This window comes from Panthera onca, chromosome D3 (genome assembly GCF_046562875.1).
Source record: "Panthera onca isolate mPanOnc1 chromosome D3, mPanOnc1 haplotype 2, whole genome shotgun sequence".
In the NCBI taxonomy this organism is placed as follows: domain Eukaryota; kingdom Metazoa; phylum Chordata; class Mammalia; order Carnivora; family Felidae; genus Panthera; species Panthera onca.
Window position 1 is genome coordinate 53,875,780 of NC_138350.1, and position 25,004 is coordinate 53,900,783.

Genomic DNA, 25,004 nt, shown 5'->3' on the forward strand with positions numbered 1-25,004 from the left:
CTAAATGTGATCCAAACTTGAGAGCTTATGCATTTCTGAGGTAGACATGTGATACAAGAGTAAGCAAAGCTGGCTCCCTACGAAAACATTCTAGAACTGAAAAAAATACTACAAAATTTCCTTTCATACTTTCATCCTGGAGAAACTGGGTACAGAGGATATCTTTCACACCTGCAGATTGGTGTCCCTTGTAAATACTTGTTCTCAAACATCAGCTGTAACCTCAGTGTCTCTTTCCTTTTACTTTAGATCCTTTTCACTTACTCTTGGTCATGTCTTTCATTTACTTTCAATGATATCCCAATAGTTCAGCAATACTCAGTCCTTCTACTCAAACGCACTTTGCCCCTCATGCAGCAATTTACTTTTCATGTCCAAAATATTTCAATCCTTTAAGGCTTAATATTCAGCCATCTCAGACATGATTATCTCAAGCATGTCACTCTCAAACTTACAAATTAATTTACCATTCTTTTGTTTATGATCTACTCATTAAGCTTGGCTATTTCTTATATATCTCTAAGGAATCATGTGTTACATCTTAAATTCCTTCTTTCACTGGCCTCCCCAAGTTAGGTTGAAGGCTCTCATAACACTACTCTGTGCATATACTTATTAAAGATTTACCATGTTATATTGTTATTATATATTTTTGTGTCTGGCTTCCCCATTGTATGGTGAGTTCATTGGAATCAGGATCTATATCTAAGTTACATAGTGTTAGTTCATATTCGAGGTTCAAAAAATGTTTATTTAAAATGTTTGTTTAGGATATTTTGTCCTAAAAACTGTCCTGTATGTTTTATAAGAAGTCACTGATGATACTTTCCACTTTGAATACACTGTCAGATATTATAAGAATGAATTGTTGTCTCTGTTCTGCACTACAAGAATTGGGCTCAGAGAAGGCAATGTAAGTCTTTTCTCTAGATTCTGTAAGTGGACTGAATCATATAAAGATAATATTTGATACATTATCCTTCCTAGTATTATTTGGAAACTTCATTCATTTGATCACTGGATTTTTAATAGGTATTCATTGAAGAGTTTTCATATACATAGGGAGTTAAAGTTTTAAATTTCTAGCTTTCAAATATTTATTGGATATATATGCCTCAGCACCTACATTTCTGAACTATTTCAAGAATAAGATGAGATAGGAGTAAATAAAATTAAATTTAGGCTAAAATAGAGGCTAAAAATAGGTTAAAATATACACTAAAATTTCATGGTCAGGGCAAAAATTATAGTGAGATAAATATCCATATACTGGTAGTTCACACCCTAACATTCAAAAGTGGTATCAGTAGATGGTTAAGTCATTAGATTTGCTTAAGTCATGAAAGTGGAACCCTCATGATGGGGACTAGTGCCCTTATTAAGAAAGGATCCTAGGAAAACCCTAGTAAAGATATAAGATACATGTAAAGATAAAAGAAGTCTGGGGCTTAGAAGAGGGCCCTCCCTCACCCAACCATGTTAGCACCTTCATCTTCTAGAACTGTGAGAAGTAAATTTCTGTTATTCATAAGCTACTTAGTGTATGGTATTTTGTTATAGCACCACAAATAGATGGAGGCAAGTGCTTTCTGAGTTCTGTGAGCTTTCTACAAAATTTCTGAACCTGAGGGAGGTTGGGGGACCCCCAAATTTGTAGACAGCAGGTCTGAGGTGAAGGCAGTCCCGTGGGCCCCCAAACTTATGGATGGTGTCTGAAGTGAGGGCAATCTATGAGGACTGTGCCCTCTAACTATACAGTTTTGTTTTGTTTTAAACTCCTGGGTATTATAGGTACAGTGTCACCACATGCCAAAATGTCAAAAGTTGAGCACACAAATGTCTTTAAATTAAGGGCGCAAATTACGGTGCTATATTCTTTTATCTCATCACTTCTAACAATATCCCCTCCCCAACATACACAAGTTGCCTGTCTCCCATCACACAAATAGTGGTTATGATGTTGTAACAGGAAAGAGCTAAAATTAGGAGATACTTATGTTCTGAATGCCTGAGGCAAAAGTTCCTGGTGAACATAAACCTTATTTAGAGAAAGCCTTCATATCTTGCTTGCATTCTGACTACCTTTTGACTTCAGAAAGACACTGTTATTCAAGTTATTGAAAGCACAATTGAACTTTAACTTTACTTGTTTGATCCTGGTACCCAAAGAACAATGACCAGTGTAAGGCTACCCAGCACTAGTGATAAATAGTAATGATATCCTACTGCTTTACTGTTTACTGAGGGCTTTCCGTGTATTTGGGAGGAAGGGTACTAGAAACTAGGGTAACCATTTTAAACTCCTTAAAGCTAGGTGATCATGAGAAAGTCTTGTTTAATGTCTCTATATTTAAGTTCCCCAAATGTAATTGTAAAACTAAAAAACAAAACAAAGCACACCTTTGTTGCCTATCACACTGGACTGCTCCATCAATGAGATAATGCTTGTACTTGAACCCTGAAAGAGCAACTTAACAGTTGCCAAAGTTGGAAATTAACACATTTAACTTAAAGCTGTTCTATTTCTGAATTCAACTCTAATCTAAATTTATGGAAAAGAATACATAAATTTGAGCCAAAAGCTAAAAATACTTTTACTAATTTTTTTTTATTTTGTTCATTGTCTTTTTCCATAAAGGGTGTTTCACATTATAAAAATCAACAAAGGTTATTGAAAAACATTTTCATTATTTTATATGGTACTGAAAATGAACATGACACTGTACACTAGTTTATCTATTCCATTTCCTTTCTCTTTATAGCCTATTTCATTTTCTCTCAAACTGTTATTATTATCATGGCACCCAAATTTGAGATATGCAGCTCCCTCAGGAGGTCAGGTACACACGTTTTCTAAAAGCAAATAAATCAGACAGTGGGAGGGCTATTTGGGTAATGTTAACAATGCTCCCCACAGGACACTGTGCAACTCACGTCTGTGATATTTGTCAGAACACCACCTAAATTTAAGAGAGAGTTCATGGTGTTGATACTTAACACAGAAAGCTACTAATAAATTAAAGACAGAGTGATAGCTAGTCTCATTCTCTTTCTTCCCCACTCCCTCGTCCCACATCCTCTATCTTCCTGTCTCTCTCTCTCTCTCTCTGTCTCTCTCTATCATCTTATCTCCTGAAAAACTCAGAGAAACATAGACAGATGAGAAACTCTTAGTAACTGAAAAAAATTTCCAGGCTGTGGTGCAGTACTTTAGGCTAAGATCTATTCTTATGAATATCACAACCCTGTAGATACCTAATTTATGCAACATTGAATTCTTCTTTTTTTTCTGAAAGCAAGGTGAGGTGACCTTCCTGAAGGTAACAACTGAAGTAAAATTCATACAATTTAAAAGAAAATGCACAGGGAAATTGGAGGCTCTTTTAATTATATGTACAACCAAAATAAAACTAATTATGTGTTATGCTATTCAGCATTGCTTAGTCATTTTATAAGTGACACTTTCACAAATATTCTTGATTATAGGCACTAATATACAATTGTATTTATAATAATTTATAAGATATAATGTATTCTTGTTGATGCCTTATTGATGCTATAGGTGAAGCAATACCATATCAAGTCTTAGTGGTCGTGGCAATTCACTTTCTCTCTTTGAAAACATTTTGGTAGGTACAGGAAAGGTGACAATATTTACAGGTTGTATTTTAACAGTCTCTCTCTGTTCCTTTGATTCTGTCTCTAATCATCAAAACCTGTTAAAATAAAGCTATGATTCCTTCCTCTGTATAGTAAACTTCTCAGAGTTGAAGACTATCCTTTATTCCAGTAATCCTCAGCATCTAGACTAGCGTATTTTATGTAATAGGCACTCAATATACACTTATTAATTGCACCTAACCATTATCCCAGCTTAAACATTTCCAAAGTGAACTCTGGAAGTGCTACTCATTGGTAAACAAGTTCAGATTGCATTTCATTCTCATTACACAACACTGAATAAAACTGTTTGCATTAACTAAACCTGGGACTGAATTAAAGAATATTAATTTCACAAGGCCTTACATATTACAGGGTCTAGTTGAAACTAGCATAATCCTAGGTCTCCATTATTGCTTTCAAACCATTATTTCTCCATGCTCATGTAAAAATACTCTTTGAGTTTTATACTGATTAAAGAACATAATCATTTGGGGGCACCTGGGTGGCTCAGTCGGTTAAGCAACTGACTTTGGTTCAGGTCATGATCTCATAGTTTGTGGGTTCGAGCCCCGTGTTGGTCTCTGTGCTGACAGCTCAGAGCCTGGAGCCTGCTTCAGAATCTGTGTCTCCCTCTCTCTCTGTTCCTCTCCTGCTCGTTCTCTGTCTCTCAAAAATAAATAAATGTTAAAAAAAAATTTTATAAAAGAACATAATCATTTGTCATACAGAATATAATCTTACGCCCTTAAGAATATAAACCTTCCTTCACCCTTTTTGCACTGTCATTTAATGATTTTCTAGTCATTTTCTCACACTAGGGAAAGAACTTCGGCCTGTGGGACTCAATCTTCTCTTCCTGTCTTTCCTATGTTCCATCCTCATTCTGTTTTACTTCAATATCTATCTGGATAACTTATCCAACACTTTAATCTTAGAGTTTATGGACTTACTCAAATCTAGTTAACTTCAATTCTACGTCCCATTAACAATTCATACCCATGGACACCCTTCTGACTTTGTTATCATCTAGAATGGCACCACAGATATAAACTCTTATACCTCTCTTTCTGACTATAGCCTCTGCCCTTGCTTCTTCTATTCTTGCTACTTTTTCCATGTCATAATTATCCAACCAGGAGTGTGTCTTCATCTTTCTTCTCAATATTCTTAGGATTACTAAATATTTCCTGAAGCTTCTGATGCAATGTACATGCTTATAGCTTATACAACTATATCTTTGTTCAAACTCTTGTTCCTTTAGTTCCAGATTCTTACATTCACTGACACTGGATTCCATGTAGCTCCTATATCTCAAATTTGACTGATCTAGTTTCCAAACCATTCCTCAGTCCATATCTTTGGATGCTGAAATCACCATTCTGTTGTCAGAGTCAAAACTTGATACATATTTAAATTATTTTTCTCACCATCTAGCCAAATAGTCATTAAGTTCTGCCTATATTAACTCAAAAAATCATCTGAAATTCCTAACCCTAGCTCTAAACCTAATCCTAACTGAAACCCTAACCCCTAACCTATAACCACTAACCCCTAACCATAACCATAACCATGAACTTCTCTCTCTGGAGAGGTCTCTGAACTGCAGGATAATAAGCATATACCCTTGCCCTGGCCCTAAACCTAACCCTAACTCTTCTTCTGGCTCTAAACTGAACCCTAATCCTATATCTGAGGATTATAAAATAGAATGAGATTTTATAATTAGATTATAAAAATATTATAAAATAGAATGTTACTCAGCCATATAAAAAAATGAATTCCTGCCATTTGCAGTGACATGGACAGAGCTAGAGAGTATTATTCTAAGTGAAGAAAGTCCATCAGAGAAAGACAGATACCATATGTTTTTACTCATATGAGGAATTTAAGAAACAAAACAAATAAGCAAAGAAAGAGAGAGAGAGAAACCAAGAAACTCACTCTTAACTATAGAGAACAAACTGATGGTGGCCAGAGGGGAGGTGGTGGGAGATGAGTTAAAGAGGTGACGGGCATTAAAGAGTGCACTTGTGATGAGCATTGGGTGATGTATGGAAGTGTTGAATCACTACAATGTACACCAGATATTACACTGTATGTTAGCTAACTGGAATCGAAATAAAAACTTAAAAAAAAGAAACAATTATCGGGAATTCATCCTTCCATCTTACTAGAGCCTTATCATTTCACGACTAAATTCTTAGTTGCTATCACTGCATCCAAAATCACTTGTTCCTCTCCAATTTATTATATGTAATCAATTATTTCCAACCTTGCTATACATCACGGAATACAAAAAGAAACATTCACTTCATCACACTGGGGTAAAAAGACAAGGCTCTTTGACAGCACAGTCTTCTGAGCCCAGTTTCATAAGCACCTTAAGTCCTTCTCAACTCTAACTGCTGACAGGAATAATATCTGAATCCAACTTTGGTCCATTAGCACCGCACCAAGGTAGACCAGCAGGACAGCAGACCAATGGAAATCTCTGCTAATTTTAGTGGAATTTTCCTCAGCTGCTATGGTAGCTTTGTTATTCTTTTGAAAATTATTCATGACCTAAAACCTAAACTCCAGTGTGACAGTCACAACTTTGGTTATGTGGCTCATACCAGTATGGTCTTCATCTGACCTTCAAGCATAGTAAAATACACGCCATTCCCTAAATGCATGGTTATTTTTTGATACCTGTCTGTCTTTTTTTCCAATTGTTTTTACTACTTGAAGTATTCTTTCTTTGACTAATTTGTTACCACCGTCCAAGACTTAGTTCTGTTATTATCACTTTTGCAAGCTGTCTTAAGATTTCCTTCAAGCGCTTCTTTCTGGGTTCTAAAGAATTCTGTGCTTAATTCAAGAAAAGAAGTTGCTGTACCTAATTTTAACTTGGACCTGTTTCTTCACCATTGGTCAGTGAAATTAATTGGGAACAAGTGTTACCTTTCATTCAAGATGCTCAGAATCTCACCCAGATTCTGACACTTGATATATATGTAACTTTGAAAGAAAAGAAAAGAAAAGAAAAGAGAAAAGGAGAGGAAAAGAAAAGAAAAGAAAAAAGAAAAGACAAGAAAAGAAAAGAAAAGAAAAGAAAAGAAAAGAAAAGAAAAGAAAAGAAAAAGAAAGAAGGAGGTAACAGTTTTCTTTATCCTTGTCAAAGTAAACTGAAATATAAATCTCACTCTTTATACTTACCCTTTTAGGAGCCACGTCACTTCATCTGTATTTCAACTAAACAAATGTTGAGCACTTATTATGTCCTAGACATCTGATGGACTCTGGAAGTACTCATTTGAGTGAAATATCGTTCTCTCCCTCAAAAGCATCCGCAGTTGGAATGGGAACCAAATATTTGAGTAAAACTGCATAATACAACATATAATACAACTCTCCCTCAATCTTCTCTCTTTCCCCTTTGCTAGAAAATATACCTGGGCCTTGCAATTTGCAAAAAAAATAAATAGAAATATACAAATTATTTTATTACCAAAGCTCTTGAAAGAGTATTCTAAAATTGCCTTTTCCAATTTCTTTCAATGCTCTTGCTCCGTTCACTATTATTACATTTAATCTTCTGCCTTTACCAATCTGATACTACTCTTTTTGTCACTGATGCTTTCCTAACAGCCAAGTTGTATTCAGGCATAGCCATCTATGGACATGAACTACTAATTTCAGGTGAATATGCATTTCTAGGATAAAGCTGACAGGATGTGCAAGATGACAGAAAGCCCTCAGGAAGCAGGCAGGAAAAGAACACATTTCTTCCTCCTTCAACCTTTTAATCTCCCTCTAGTGCCCCATACTGGCAGAACCTAATTAAGAGGCATGTAACAAAGGAAAAATGTAGTCTGAAGAGCCCTAGCCCCAGTGGTCACCAAGCAGAATATAAAAATGCTGAGAGATAATCATTTAACAACTTGCATGCCCACATTCTGCTCTCAGATATTCTCCAACACTTTTCTTCAAAGCTTGCATGAGCTTCCCATGGCTTCAATGATTAATACAGTAGCTGATTCACTGATCTTCTACTCAATCCAATTCTACTCTTTCTCTCAAACTCTATCCCACATGGTGATTAGGTATACATGCTTCCACTTACATAGTCTCTACCACGTCCAAGACAGATTACTTCTCAGCAAAGCCAGTCATCAACAGTTCTTTTTATATAAATGCCACCATATTTTTTTCTAGTCAACCAGTATCATCCCACCCTCTATATATTCTGTTCTTTTTTTGTGTGTATCATATGCAATTTGACATCAGTCTCTGTGAAGTCTATAATCCTCATTCCTGCTCCATCAGTGTTTCATTACTTCTCTTCAATTGCAAAAGTATTTTCTTACAATTTATATCTGTAACTTATGTTTTCATTTCACTTCAGTTCATCTTATATAATGCTGTTTAATTGATCTTGCTATAGCCTATCTCTGAGCACACTGTATTCCTGGAAAATTCCCCATGCCTCCTACTGCTTTACAAATTAAGTGTAAACTTTTCAAGTCGGTCTTCATGATATATCCCCGGACCTACATTCTTAGCTTTTTCCCTGTTTATCTGCATTACTAATCTATGAGCACATTTAGATGGAATTTTGAAACAGTGATATAATTAAAAGTAGAATGTTTCCATTTTATATTATTAAAAGCAATAAAATCAAACCACAATAGTCAATATGCCAAAAAAGTAATAATGACAAAAGGAGAAAGGTAGTATCACCACAGAAAACATTAAGCAAGATGGCAGAAGCAAGAACCAATAAAACTATCATATAAATTAAATTACTAAAGCAGAATGGATTGAAAAGCAAAATTATCCTAAATATTGCTCTATAAATATTACAAATGAACATCTAAAACATAAGTCCAAATACTTAATAATAAAATGCAAAATTAAGTTGGTCTAACAAAAAGAGGTGTTGAGAATATTAACTGCATAGCGATACATAAGAGAAAGATATCATTACATTAAAAAGTAACAAAATGGTCATTTAATAATTGTGAGTCTCTATGCACTGAATAACATAATCTAGAAAATATATAAAGCAAAATCCACAAATTAATTCACATTGAACATTTCATTTAATTTATTTTCTCATAAATAATCTGTGAAGCAAAAGTTGCAGTGATCTTGTCTGATGGTCCCATGCAGATTAAACAAAAGCTTTTAACAGAATTTTATTTTTCCCTAGCTCTGTTAATGTTTAATTGATAAATAAACCTGTATATATTTAAAATGAGCAATATGATGATCTGATATATGCATACATAGTGAAATGATTACCATCATCAGGTTGATTAAAACAACCATCATCTCATGTAATTACCTTTTTGTGTATATATATGGTAAGAATGCTTAAGATCTACTCTCTTAGCTGATTTCAAGTATGTAATTCAGTACTATTACCTCTAGTTACCATTCAATACATTAGATCTCCAAAATTTATTCATCTTATAAGGCTTGTAGCCTTTGACCAGCATCTCCCCCATTTTACCCCCACCCTGACCCCAGATAACCACCATTCTATTCTCCGTGTTCAACTTTTTTAAGATTCTACAAACAAGTGAGATCATATCTGGCTGGCTTATTTCTCTGTCTGGCTTATTTCACTTAGCATAATATCTCCTAGATTTATCTATCTTATTGCGAATGGCAGGATTTCATTCTTTCTCATGACTGAAAAATATTGCACTATCTATGGAATGGTTACCATTATATCTATCTATCTAGATCACTGATACATAAATACAACGTGTTTTTATCTGTTCATCCATTGACAGACACTCAGATTGTTTCCATATGTTGATTATTATGAATAATGCTTCAATAAACATGACAGTGCAGCTATCTCTTTTAGATACTGTTTCCTTCAGATATTTACTTAGAAATGACATTGCTGAATTAATGGATTTGTATTTTTAATTTTTAAAACAATCTCCACAATGTTTTCCATAATGGCTGCACCACTAATAATTTCCACTAATTTCCAATAATTTCCACATTTCCACTAATAATATATAGGGTTCCCTTCTCTCCACCTCCTTACCAATACTTGCTATCTCTCGTAATTTTTATAAATGACATCCTAACAGGCAAGAGATGACATCTCACTGTGGTTTTAACTTGCATTTCCCTGATGTTTAGTGATGTTGAGCACATTTTCATTTATCTGTTGACCATCTATATACTTCTTTGGGAAGATGTCTACTCAGGTCCTTTGCCCATTTTTAATTGTATTACTTCTGTTTTTTCTTTATTTATTATTTTGTTTGTTTGTTGCCACTGAGTTATATGAGTTACTTATGTGTTTTGGATATTAATTCCATATCAGAGATATAGTTTACAAATATTTTCTCATATTTAGTAGGCTGTCTTTTCAATTTATGTATTATTTCTTTTGTTGTGGAGAAGCTTATCGGTTTGATGTAGTCCTAGCTTATTTTTGCATTTGTTTTCTGTGCTTTTGGTGTTCACATGCAAAAAAATAATTGCCAAGACCAATGTCAAGGAGCACAATATATTAAAATTGCCATAATTGCATTCAGGAAATACTTGATCATTTTTCAAGTTTGTTCTTCACTGCAAGTGAGAAAGAAAACACTAAAGTATTCAATTCAACTTGCTAGAAAAAAAAAGAAACAAAATTACAAAAATCAATCAAAAAGAGTAACAAAGAAAAAAGCTAAAATTAATGATTTGGAGAACAAAAATAATTAATCATCATGAATAAATCAGAATTTGGGTGGGAAAACAATCATAAGGCAAAAATTTAACAAGGTCAATCAAGGAAAAGAAAAAAAAAGAAAAGCCTAATGCATGAGAAAAGAACATAACTACAGAAGCAGAAGAAATGAAAAAATACATATTTCATACAACTTAATAAATTTGAAAACCTCATTAAAATGATTTTTTTCTAGAAAAATATAACTTTCAAATATTGGCTCAAGAATTAGAAAACATTAATCATGCAAAAAGCAAAAAAATGGACTGAATAAATTTTAAAATGTTTTTCTCCAGAAAAGAGTTAAGCTCAGATAATATGTACTGGGGGGCACTCACCATCATGTTTATTTATGTACTTCTTCTGACAGTTTTTATCCAGAACCGCCTTTTCAAGATTGTCTGCATGGCAAATGGAATGCCTTCCTCTGGGGCAAAGGCTGGACACGTTTGTTAGAAGCTCCCTTATAAAACTGGGGCTTTCCTTCATTCCAAGTTCATCAGCTGTGATAAAGATTCCTTGTGTATGCAGCATCCACCTGGACCACTTTCCCATTATCCCATGAGACTTGGAGCCAAGGTGAACCTATTTAAACATGAAGCTCACACTGCTGCTGTGTAGCAAGTAATAAAATCTTTGCTTCTCACCTAGAAGTTTCATGCCTTCTGCATCATTTGTGAAACTATGGCAGGCTAACTTGTTAGTTTGCAAGTGAAGTAAAATCTCTAACTCTTCACATATCTTGATAGTATCATAGTAAAATTCCTCAAAATTTTAAGGAACTGAAATGTGTTATGCTATTTAACATAGAAAGAAGAGAAAACCTTCTTATTTCATTCGAACAACTCTACTAAATCTCTGACATTAATATCTTGAACAGAGTACAAAACAGAACTATAGACCAATTAGATGTTCAGCATTAAATGGCTGCAAATTGAATCCAGTAATGAATTACAGTTTTAATAAAGCATAACCAATTAGGTATACTTAAGTATGTAATCGGATATTTGAAAACTCATACTATAATTACTTTAATTGATCAAAAGGGAAAAACATATATTTATGCTATTACTCTGCAGTGGGGGAAAGGTATTTCAAAAGTGGCAGCCCCACCAGGAAATTAATGTTACTTGGAAAAATCATAACATCCAACGCGTGTTCACAGAGTATTATCACAACCATGTAAAGAAAAAAACAATGCATAGAAAAACTGAGGTGGATTATGGCCAAGTGATTTTAATAGATGCCTCTAGGTAGTTGGGGAGAAAAAAGCCTATTCAAACTTCATGTATAGTCCTTTAACGAACTGTTAGTAGAAATTCTGGGACATATCTGCAAATGTAACATGATGTTGGAGAGATGCAAAAAGAAGAGAGGCTTCTGCCTTGTTTAATGGATCATGCTCTGAGCAAACATTCAAAACACATTAAATTTATATTTGGGAGTTACTTATACCCATGCTACATCTTTCCTTTACATTATAGTGTTATTCTCTCCTGATTTCTAAGTACCTACGATCATTGCCGCACTGGGTCTGTGCTTGAACACTTGAAGTGTTCCCCAGTATAAAATTAGTACTCTTTTGCTACCAGTCCTCAAATTAAAATGTTCATACCTCAAGAGAGCATGGATTTGAACAAGCAGCTTTAAAAAAGCAATATGATGAACCTAATTAATATGATTACATGTGACTGATGCTAAATCCTACCAGAATTATTAAAAATATTAATTATGCAAACCATGTTTCCAACTTTTAAAACTTTCATGTTAATTTAAAATCTTTTGGTAGCAAGAAAATTAACATTAAGGCAAATTATTCTTGCTTATGAGGTCCATTGGTCAGTTCTTCTAAATGTTTCCAGGTTTTTCACACATTCATTTCCCACTATTAAGACCACAGAATATGTAATTTGTTTTTATTTTATTTTAATCATACCTAATGTATCAGGTCAGTGGGCCAGGGACACAATTTATTGTTTGTAATTTGAATGTTGTTACTATATTCAAGTTTGTTTTTTACATCTTCCCTCTTTCTGCTGATTGAATCTTTAAAATTGAGGCTAGGGTTGTAGTCACTCAACACTGAATGCCCTGAACACAGTACTCATAAACTAGTTGTGTGAATGAAGAAGTGATGAGTGGAAACTAGGAGAATAATTTTTTAAACTGTAGTAATCTTTAAAATTATCTCAGAGATTAAATTTGCTTCTTATTTGTACTATTTCTGTACCTGGCTGTCTAATGAGGCAATGAATCACTGCCTCTGTATTAAGCTAAGAATTTTCCACCTGAAAGGGTCAAGAAGTGATTTAATAGCCAAATATGGCTGCTGTAAATATTTCCTGAGAGTAAAAAATATGAGGCGAAATAAAAACTGATAAACTCTACAAAGTGTTAGGGGATTGTGTCTTATAGAATTCAATTTGGAAACTGGTCTCTCTGCCAATGATCCAATATAGACCATTATACCCTTCTCATATCAAACCCTAAATTATAGAAAGGAGAGCAAGATTATAGAAAAATCACTAGAGAAAGGCACTGACATAGAAAAGCAGTGGGACTTCTGAGGACGGCTAATAATAGATTAAAATTAAAATTAAGGATTAAAATAACCTGAAACTCCAGATTTGTTTGGATCTTTCTAGTAACAAAAAGGAAGATCAGTACCGAGAGCTATAGTACTTTGATGGGTATGGTATAGTGACATTTTCATCTTAATTGTATTTGCAAACTATAGGCAGTTAAAACTCCATTTAACATTAAAATATCTTTCATTTAACTATATCTGATATGGAACTATATAAACCAAAAAAAGTTGAATTTAACTCCAGAACCACATTGTATTCTATCTGAAGTTTGTATATAATTTTTTTCTTAAACCATTTTATTGTCTGTTTGTAGTTCTAATTCTATGGCATGTTTTCTTACATCCCCAGTTAATTCTACTGTGGATTTTATATGCTTTTATTAAATGATTTCTTCAGATGATCCATAATTGTGATCAATTCTTTTGCCCAGAGGGGACACCCCAGATTAGCATACCGTATTTATAATGATGCCTAATAAAACTTGTTTCTTTTTAGGAATGCTTCATATTACATACATGTTTACAAATTTTTACTTCATCCAATTTCTAAATAGGGATGAGAATAGTTTTCTGTGAAGAATCACATTCTTTCCACTATTTAATGCCAATAACTGATCAGAATCATAGTGCCACTAATGTAAGATATATCAATTTCTAAACTAGGCATGTTCAAACTCTATGCTTCTGATCACATATGGCACATGCATAACAAAGAACTATCCGAGAGTTGATAAGAGGCAATTTCATATAAATTTAAGATTATTTAAGAAGTATTATTCAGATATTTATCAGAATCCTTAATTGCTAGAAAGCAATAGAGAATTTAACCATTTCACCTACAAGGAAAGACTAGATGGCAAATGTCTCATGAATTATCAAGGAGAAAGAGAGAGAATGAGAAAGAGAAAGAGAAAGAAAGGGAGAAATCAGCTCTTGCATGCAGCATGAGTATTCAACTAAAGTATCAGGCTGGCGCGGTATGGAAAATGTCCCTGAAATGCTCCTGCTTTCAGGCATTATCATGCATGTGGACAGCAAAATTACCAAAAAAGCATATGTTCATCCATTTATTCATTCAGTCATTCAATGAGTATTCATTGAGTGCCTCCCTTGTGCCAGGCATAATTCTGAGCTAATAGGATACAGAGAAGAATGTGGCAGAAAATCTCACTGACAGTACATTAGTATTGCAAGATGCAGGCAGACAACAAACAAACAAAAATGAATGAACAAAACAAGGTCAGAGAAAGATTGGTGCTAAGAACAAAACACAATGCCAGGTGATGTGACAAGTGGGTGGAGGTAGGTGCATTTCGGAATGCGAAGGCAGAGACAAGATTTTGGATGAAAAAAAATACAAATCTCAATTTCTGAGAGGCTAGTTATACAGGATTTTTTCTTTGTCTCTCTCCTGCTGACCATATTTTGCCATTTCACTAATTATTATTGTTCCATTAAAGTGCTGAAATGCCAGTCAATAAATGATTATTGAGATCCCACTGTGTTCTCAGCACTAGGACGATTGGAAAATGTGGTTGAATTCAAACAGCTAATTCTACTGCTGTGATAAAATATGAGGTGGAGACTGATGCTTAAATCAGTAAATAACTTAAGCCTTCTCTTTTTGAGGGGTGCATTTACATCTAAGCCTCCCCAGTCCATTCATACATCACAAATCTTGAGATTTAGCCATCAATGTTTCAGGAACTTCTCCAAAAGGAGGCATCATTTATTGCCACTAGATGGCACCAATTATTTTCATATTGTTAGGCCCCCTCCCCCTAAAATACCCTTTTTCTATGTAAAAGTCATTATTTAAAATGGAAGAATATTACTTAACACTATTGTTAATAAAACTATTATTCTTTTTTTAAGCTTACTTATTTATTTTCAGAGAGAGAAAGAGTGAGTGGGGGAGAGGGAGGGGCAGAGAGAGAAAGTATCCCAAGCAGGCTCCGTGCTGCCAGCACAGAGCCTGACATGGGGCTCAATCCCACGAACAGTGAGATCCTGACCTGAGCCGCAAACAAGAGTTGGTCACTCAACCGACTGAGCCACCCAGGCACCTCTATTGTCCTTTTATTTTTTATTTGTTTTTAAAATGTTTTTATTTTTAAAAGAGAGAGACAGAGTACAAGCAGGGGAGGGGCAGAGAGAAAGGGAAACCCAGAATCCCAAGCAGGCTCCACGCTGTCAGCACAGAGCTTGATGCCGGGCTTGAACCCACAAACCGCGAGATCATGACCTGAGCTGAAGTCGGATGCTCAACTGACTGAGCCACTCAGGTGCCCTGTATTGTTCTTTTATTAATACTTTTCTACAGGGAGGATCACAGAAATAACATGAAAGATGGTATGTGCATTCACTGACATACCTGCTTAATGTATATTTGCTCTAATTTTTAAAAATGGTTTAGATAATTTCTTTGAAGTGTAAAAAGTAATTGAGCATATGGATATATATAATAATTGGATATATTAATAGCAGGACCAAAAATAGCTTTAAAAAGTATATTATGATATTAAATATATCTTTAAAAGTTTTGCAGAAATAGTTGTAATAAGATGCAGTAGAATGATTTTTCAGAAGTAATTTACCATTTGGCCTCTTAAAAATAAGCCATGTTTATAAATATATTGAAAAAGTCATGGCATTCATTATTATAATTAAATGTATCAGAAACTAATCCAAAATATAAAATAGGAGAGGAATCCCTTAATTAAATGTGTACCATTTACTCATATTCTATATAAAAAATTTAGTATGAATAGCTTTAGAAAACTTAAACTTCAGATCCAAAAATATGTATCATATGATTTCTGTTTCCAAGTTTACAGGGCAATTAAAATCTATGGAAAACTTTTCTAAAGGAAAAGAGCATGAAATATTCTCCTTTTTCAAAAAAGTGGTTGGTAAACAATCAAAGTGTGTTCATTCAGAAATAAAATGTAACTATCCCCACATCTCCCATTAAAGGCGTAATAATGGCTCTAGAATAAATATAAATTGTACTTTTATACCAGTAGACTTCAAAATAAAGTGAAGTACAGAAGGTCCCTGACTTACAATGGTTCCACTTATAATTTTTTTAATTTTACATTGGTGCAAAAGCAATATGCATTCAGTAAAAACCATACTGAGAATTTTGAATTTTGATTGTTTCCCAGGCTAGTGATTTGGGGTAGGATACTGTCTCGTGATATTGGGCAGGGACAGCAAACCCCAGCCCCCAGTCAGCCATGTGATCCTGAGAGTAAACAACTGATACACTTAGCAGTCAGTCTTTCCCCACACAACCATTCTGTTTTTCACTGTCAGTACCGTATTCAATAAATTACATGAGATATCCAACACTTTACTATAAAATAGGCTTTGTGTTAGATGATTCTGCCCAACTGTAGGCTAATGTAAGGGTTCTGAGCACATTTCAGGTAGGCTAGGCTAAGTTATGATGTTGGGAGGTTAGGTATATTAAATGCATTTTTGACAACAATATTTTCAACTCACGATGAGTTTATCAGAATATAACCTACTCGCAAGTCAAGGAAGATTTGTACAATGACACAATGAGAGTGCACATAAAATGCATTAAAAAGCACAATATGGTATATGAATATATTATAATTACTTAGAAGAAAAAATAAGAAATTACATTGATTACACTAACGGATTCATTTTTAAAATTTGAACATCATTACCACTTCAATATGAAAAACGAGTGCCTCAAACTAGCTGCTAGTTTAACTATCACTACATTTCCTTCATTTTAAGACAGTCCAAAAATAATACTCACTTTAATATCTGCCAGAGTTTTTTGCCTCATGGTAATGAGTGTTCTGTATCTCTGTTCTTCTTCATAGAGTCTCTCTTCACAGGTTTTTTTCTCACTTACGAGCTGATCAAACACAGCTTGTGCATATTCCTTTTTATATTTTATAGTTATATAGTGGTTCCTATGAAGAAAGAATTGTATTTGCCACTGACCAATTCATATTTTATTTTCTGAAATACATTTGTGATACAGTTTTAAAGAGCCAGTATTTAAAAGTCTTAGAACTGAAGGGCTTTGGAAAGTTCCCTAATCTTTTCCATAGGCCTATCTCCATAGAGCTACTTCTAAACGATCCAGTTGGGAGAAAATCTCTAGAGAAATTTAGTGGATTTTCTTGGTTGCCTACCCAGCATGCCTCTCCAAAAGAACCCCTCCTCCATGCAGCACATAACCCCAAAAATACATTCTAATTAGATTAAGTATAATTAGATTAGACTAGCATGTGGCTGATTATTCAGGAATGAAGGCTATTAATATAATTATATATATATAATATATATAATATATATAATATATATAATATATATATAATATATAATATATATAAAATATACAATATATATACTATATATATATAATAATTATATATACATATATATAATAATTATTCAGGAATGAAGGCTATTAATATAGCCTAATAAGACAAAAGGCAAGGACCTAATTCCACGTACAAAAGGCTCCCATCCACTAAATGTGAGTGAGTCATGTTTTCAAACCTGAAGACAATGGGCATAGAGGAGAGAGAAAAAACTGAGTACCTAGTGTTGATCTCCTGGATCACCAACGCTGCAGCTGACCCTGCCTAAGAGCCCCTGTTCTATAATATGACACATTTCCCTATTGTTTAGTTTAAGCTGTTGTGAGAATGTGTTCTGTGTGTGTGTGTGTGTGTGTGTGTGTGTGTGTGTGTGCATTTTGTCCTTTGCAACTAAGTATATACTAACACAGAGATTAAGTGATTTTTCTTTAAATAAGGAACAATATAAGTAGAAAAAACATCAAAAAGTGGTTAATACAATACTGCAAAACAAATATGCTTTAGAAATAATTGCCAGAGTTGATCAGTAACGCAGAATACAGAATAAGCAGCTGCAAAAGCTCCACACAGTCTTACGTTACCCACAGTTGTTTTTATCTCTGCTGGTATAGAAAACTGAATCCTCTGCACAGTTAGCTAAAATAGCAGCAGGACTAAAGTTTTTGAGGGACTGAAATGTTAAAGTGCTTTGAATATAATACCTCATTTAATACAGCAACAACCCTTGACATTATAGAACATAGAATACTGGGGAAATTCACACAGGAAAGAGCTAGTATGACCAGAACCAAAATACTCCCACAGTTGCTCCCAGCAAATATCACTATATATTGACCACATATACTTTGTTCCCTACACTAAGTATTTTGAGACTGGATCATATTCAACAGAGCATTTAGTTAATTATAAATATACATATACATATATATATATACATATATATACATATATACATATATATACATATATATACATACATATATACATATATACATGTATACATACATGTATATACACACATACATATGTATGTATATATGTATATACATACATATATACATGTATGTACATACATGTATATATGTATATGCATACATATATACATGTATGTACATACATGTATATATGTATGTACCTATGTATAAGTATGTATATATATGTATATATACATATATATGTGTATATATATACATATATATATATACATACACATATAGGCACATACACAAATGCATACATTACATAGGCTATATGATTATATGTATATCTATGCATGAAAATAGTGTTTCCTTTCTCCCAGTGATAAAAGGAATAAACTCTGAGGTCCTATGGGTCTGGTTTAAATCCTTTCACATCCTAATTAAGAAACAGGTGTAAAAATTAGAGCCAAGGATAGCTTTGTTATTATTCTTATCACCATATTTTAATAGTTTTGCACATGCAAGCTTGTGTTGCTAAAATTATCTTTAGATACTTGAAGGTTCTCTTTCTCATTTGTCATTTCTTTGTCCTTCTCGGTGTCTGGCACTAGGCACACTGTAAGTTCTCAATAAAGAATGATTAGCTTGATACAGTCACCTACTGAAAGTACCAGTAGACTATTGCTAATACAGTTTATCTGCAATAATCTTCCTTTCCAATCCTAGTTTAGGGAGTCAACGTGCACAGCCTTAAGAGCACCACTTTGGAATAAGATGGACCTAAACCAGAGCTGGTTCTACCACTAATTAGCTGTACAATGTTACGGCAGTCAACTAATTTCCCTCAGCTTGTTTCCTCAGTATTCTTTTAAGAATGCTATTATATAATTTAAAGATTTGTTGTGAGAACTGGATCAGATAAAGAACACAGACTGCCCACAGAATATCTGGTACGTTGAGAGGTCAATTAATGGTAACTTTAAATATTACTTGACATTATCCATCATTATTGTTAATTAATAGATCTGTCAATAATGTCACAGCTTCAGCTATTCTTTTTCTCCTTTTCCTGTGAGAAGGCAGACTTTTGTCAAGTTTAGAGAGGGAACTGATTCACTGGGACATGGTGACCAATCTTGTCCCAAGGGCAATATAATCTAGCCACAGAACAGACGAAAATGTTAGGACTGAAATGGTAAGAATTCTGAAGAAAGGAAATTCACCAGCTCCTAAACTAAATCTTTACAAGTTTAATGAGAATTAAAAAAATTTAAGCTTACACCATTGAACCTCAGCATATTTGTACAGATGTTAAATGATGTGGATAAATATCTTTCAAAATAAACAGCATATTTCCTTGCCTTCTTACATGATATACTGAATATGATTTAATGTTTTTCAGATAAATCTGTATGATCATTTTGATTATGTTTTTACCCTATAGTAATAGCTAAATAAATCCTTGTTGAGAGCATGCCCTGATTCTATTAGAGTGTATGATAATCAAGCTGTGCACAACTGTTTTCATGACATTTTATCCCTCAAGGGCTGTGATTTTGCTAATGCTATGTTAGCCTTATTATACTTAAATCAAACTATAATTCCTAAACGTGACTAATGTATATTCTTCCAGTAGTCCTGCAAGCTCTGTTCTCAATGTATTATAAAATAGAAAATAAGAACAAAAAGGAATAAAGGAAGAGTATGCAAGTTCTAAGTAAGGGTCTATGGAAACACTGAAGGATCTTAGACTATGGTCATTCTCTAAGTGAAAGACCTTACAAACCCTTGTCATGTATGCCCCTGACTAATGAAGGGACTGCATAAGAGGTTTTTATAATAAATATGAAAAAATTACATGAGGTTTTGTAGAATATCTATTTCTAAAGGCTTACCTTAAAACTTACCAAAAGAGTTGGGTGAAAAAACATATATTATTAACCATGTCATGTGAGTGAGAAATATTGAAATTAGTGGGAAAGATTAATTTCATAATTAAGAAAAGTTCTTCTACTTGGAAAGAATAAATATTTGCAGTTACTCAAATAAGAATAAACCCATCAGAGTAATAAAAAATGAATGCAATTTATGTTCTTAAGCCAAAATTATCAAATATTACATGTTTATTCCACATCAAATAATGATGGCAAATTATGGATCATTTTAAGAACAAATCTTAAATATAGAAATCTGATCATATCTCTTTTATAAATAATATATTGAACATTTAATATTTTATAACACTTAAATACTTACTTTAATTGCTCAAGTGTCTGAGCCAAAATATTCTTTTCCTTCTCTTTTTCTTCTAAGTCCTTATTCAATTGATCTATTTTTGCATGATAAATAACTGTTTTACTTTTAGTGGTCTTTATTTCTTTAAAAATCATTGAGCGTTTTTCCTGAAAAACAAATTCAAGAATGTTTTATTTTATTTTATTATTTTTTTAATGTTTATTGATCTTTGAGAGAGAGAGAGAGAGAGAGAGAGAGAGAGACAGAGTGTTAGCGGGCAAGGGGCAGACAGACAGAGAGAGAGAGAGAGAGAGAGAGAGAGACACACACACACACACACACACACACACAGAATCTGAAACAGGCTCCAGGCTCCGAGCTGTCAGCACAGAGCCTGATGAGGGGCTCGAATCCACAAACCATGAGATCATGATCTGAGCCAAAGTCAGAGGCTTAATTGACTGAGCCACCCAGGCACCCCAGGAATGTTTTATTTTAAATACTAGAATTTTCATATCCTGGCAACTTAAGGATACAATTACATTTGGCCATGTGAACAATCAAAAGCAAACAGTAACTTCTTATCAACATAATCAACAACTTAGATTTACCTTCCCTTCTTCATAGTTAACACCTGATGTGATTTTCTAAAAGATGGGTTAGAAGTATACAGTCTCTCTCCCCCCATCTCTTTTCCTCTCTCTCCATTTTCCCCTCTCTCCCTTGCACTAACTTGTCTGTCCCTCTACACGCCCACATACATGCACACCTTAAAGGCACATCCTTTCAAAATGCAAACATGTGGTTACTGTTTTTCAAACGTGTACACTGAAGGTAGGCAAGAATATACATTGTCCTGATCATTCAAACACAAGAAGTTGGTATTTAATACATTTCCCCAAGGCTGGCTTGTACAATTCCAGACTGAAGATTTTATTTTCCATCTATTTTTCGCATGATCCCTTTATGACTATTGATGTTTATATTGACTTAATGATTTACTGACTGGATGACTGACTTACAGAATGTTGTTCCCTACATCTGGCATTGCTTCTAATTAGTGCTACTCTCCCCCAACTGATTTCACAGATTTCAACTGCTCCCTTTGCTCCTATTTTCCTCCATTTTTCCCCATATGCTCCCTGATTCTTTCTCTGCTCTTACAGATTTCAAGAAGAAAGGCTAATCTTTTATATTTATTTTCCTACCCACTATTTGTCCACGACTTTCAACACTGGGTACTGTGTTTGAATTTCCATATCCTCCCTTTTTTTTCTTTTTCTGAAAGTTCTGGAATGAGGGTGTTTGTTTGTTGGTTGGTTTGTTTTTGGTTTATTTTCAATACCTGAATATGGTTGAAAGATGAATGACTAGGATTCTTCAATGAGACCCAACAGGATATTATATTATTACTAGGAGAAAAGTCAACACCTCAAAAAAAGTGTGAAGAGATACATAAGTATGGAGTAAATTAAGTATTCAGAAGCTGAAGAGGATGGGCAACTGTGAGTACAGCATGCTATCACTAAACTTGACTTTTAAGTCAGATTCCATAATTCATGCCTTAATCTTGAATGAAGATTCTTGTAGGAAACTAAGAAGATCTCAGAAGCAATGGTATCTACAACTGAGACCAAACCAGCCAATTCAGCAATGCTGAAGGCGGTGTCAGAGGATTCTATACTAAAGGAAAGCAAGAGCGTGCTTCCTGCAGACAGAAGTGAAAAGCAAAAACAGTATTTTGGCACTTTAATAGGTACCATCAGTGAGGCTTTGGTACATGTGAACAGCATATCCCCCTCTACGGCATCAAAAAATAGCAGAAACAGCACTATAATGAGCTGAGTAGAAGGAAGCTTTTAGATGCTCTATGTCAATCAGGGGTACAAATTTGAGCATCTCCAGTTCAAAAAAGGTTGGGGACCCCATGAGCCATTTGTAAGTCTATTGATAAATGCTGAAGTGCCACCAGAGTAAATGGGAATAGAGGCATAAAAAAAGTACATTTAGAATCTGACCATCCTTTGGCTTATTTTTCTCAAATACTGTCATTTCCAGCCACATATTTAAAAAATATCAGGTAATAAATATTATAGAGGCACCTGGGTGGCTCAGACACTTGAGAGTCCAACTTTGGCTCAGGTCATGATCTCACAGTTTATGAGTTCAAGCCTCACACTGGGGTGTGTGCTGAGTGCAGAGAGCCTTTTTGGGATTCTCTCTCTGCCCTTCCCCCACTCGCACTTCCTCTCTCTCTGTCTCAAAATACGTAAACTTAAAAATTAAATAAAGATTATATTCAGATTCTAAATTATTAATTTCAGATTATATTTTAAGTAAGATTTAATAAATGTATTTTTAAATCATCTAAATGTAATAAGTGTATATTCTATGTCTATGATTTAAATGGGGGTGAAAATAGTAAAAATTCAGTAATGGCCCATGTTTAGCTTGGCCATGATTGAAATGCTTATGCACAGTAAAAGATAAGATTATTTGTCTTAGAATTTAAGTTCTTAGAAGATAAAAATAGGGTCTACAGTATGTTTTGTATACCTATCAGCATAAGAGTACTTAATAAATGCTATTAAATGTTTGAATTACAGCAGTCTGGGGTTCCACAGCAGCATGGTACAGAAGGTGTTTCTTCATCCAAGGATCGCCCATCTCACTGGCTTCATCTCTTTTCATTCTTATAATAGATAGCCTACTTTCTGGTCATACCAAACTACCTACAATTCCACAAACACACAGCACTATTCCATGATATCTTTGCTTTGCAAACATAGCATCTGTTTCTAAAATGCCTTACCTCATTTCTTCATCCATTTAAAAATTATATAATAATAATAATAGAAACCATTTGTTGAATACCCCACTGCCAATCGTTTTTCATTCTTTTAGGCTTTGTGTGTATATCATCTCTGTTCTCTACAACATATGGCAATGCAAGTACTTAACCTCTATTTGCTCTGTGAGTAATAACCTCCCCTGAAAAACTTTCCCCAGATCCCTCAGTTCACAGCTCAGTTTCCTCCTCCATGACACTCTCCCACCTCATTATACTGCTGTCATAGCTTTGCTCGCAGAGTATTAATGCTCTCTGCGTCCTTGTCTACTCCCCAAAAAGATGATGTGCTTCTTGAGTGAACAAAGTTCTCCTTTTACCTCCTCAACTCCAGCAAATTCCAACAATGTTTAATATATCTCAAGTGTTCAATAATAACTGGAAAGGCAAACTAAGTTGAAGGACAAATAAAAGAAAATTAACCCTTCTTCTCTAGCACTTGAACTCCTAGTACCTTGGATAATACTGAGCACAAAGAAAGTTGTTCAGCCATATTCTTCATTGAAATCTGTTATTTGTAAGACATACCACTTTTGGCAATTTTTAGTTAATATTTTTGAAACTAATATTCAGATGTGGACATGAGAACTGTGGTAGCTTTCAACTGTACTGCTCAACACATAGGTTTTAGGTTTCGTGATGTGTTACAAGTAACTTGTGATCAGTAACAGAAGTGTGCTGAGTAGTAGGAACTTATTGGAATGTTTTTGATCCTGAGTTTAAAGGAAATACTTTTAATGTTCCATCATTGAGTATAACATTTTCTAAAAAATACTGGTAGACACACTATAACACACAATCAAGGTCAGAATGTTTTCATTCTGTTTCTAGGTAGTTGAAGGTCTTTTTGAAAATCATTGGTGGCTATGGTGTTTTATCAAATATTTTGGGTTGTCTTTCATTTCTGCAAATGTACTGAATTATATTAGTACAGCTGATCCTTGAACAGCACAGGTTTGAACTCTGCAGACCCACTTACATGCCGAGTTTTAACAGCACACTATTGTAAATATATTTTTTTCTTCCTTATGACTTTCTTTAGTCTATTCTACTTTAATATAATAATATAGAATATAATATCTGTAGCATACAAAATATATGTTAATCAACTGTTTGTTATCTTTAAAGCCTCCAGTCAACAGTAGGCTATTAGTAGTTAAGTTCTGGGGGAGTCAAAAGTTACATGTGGATTTTCAACTATGTGGGGGCCGGCACCGCTAAATCCCGCACTGTTCAAGTATCAGCTGTACATTTCTTTATGCTGACTCATCTTCACATTCTTCAAAAGAATCTTAACTTGCATAATACATGCTTTTAAATCACACTGTAAAACCTCAACGCACTGATATATTTAAGGTTTTGTCATCTGTGTTCATAAATGAGATCACCTATAGAATCCTTTTTCATACTAATCTTTTTCAGTTACAGTTTCAGAATTATATTATTACAGAATGAATTCAGAAGCTCTCCATACTTTGTTATGGTCTGTATCCGGTCTTTGTAGGGATACCTGTAAAGTACCTGGGCTTGTTCTTGCCACTAGTGGTCTAGACAAATGACATTTATTCTATAATTATCATTCTACTCTTGTGATTCTTCCTCTTGACTCAGTTTTCATTATTTGCATTTTATAAATAAATTATAGACTTCATCCAAA

General features: G+C 34.1%; 1 protein-coding gene across 6 annotated transcripts in view; it reads right to left on the reverse strand.

Moving 5' to 3' along the window:
* The window catches only part of CCDC178 (coiled-coil domain containing 178), a 434,788-nt gene that overhangs the window by 230,830 nt on the left and 178,954 nt on the right, over positions 1-25,004 (reverse strand). For all 6 annotated transcript variants that reach the window (XM_060613562.3, XM_060613563.3, XM_060613559.3 and 3 more), the window contains 2 exons: positions 20,521-20,666; positions 16,768-16,927 (listed from right to left, as the gene is read on the reverse strand). In XM_060613562.3, the coding sequence (XP_060469545.3) occupies positions 16,768-16,927; positions 20,521-20,666 (306 nt within the window). The remainder of the gene's footprint in view (positions 1-16,767; positions 16,928-20,520; positions 20,667-25,004) is intronic.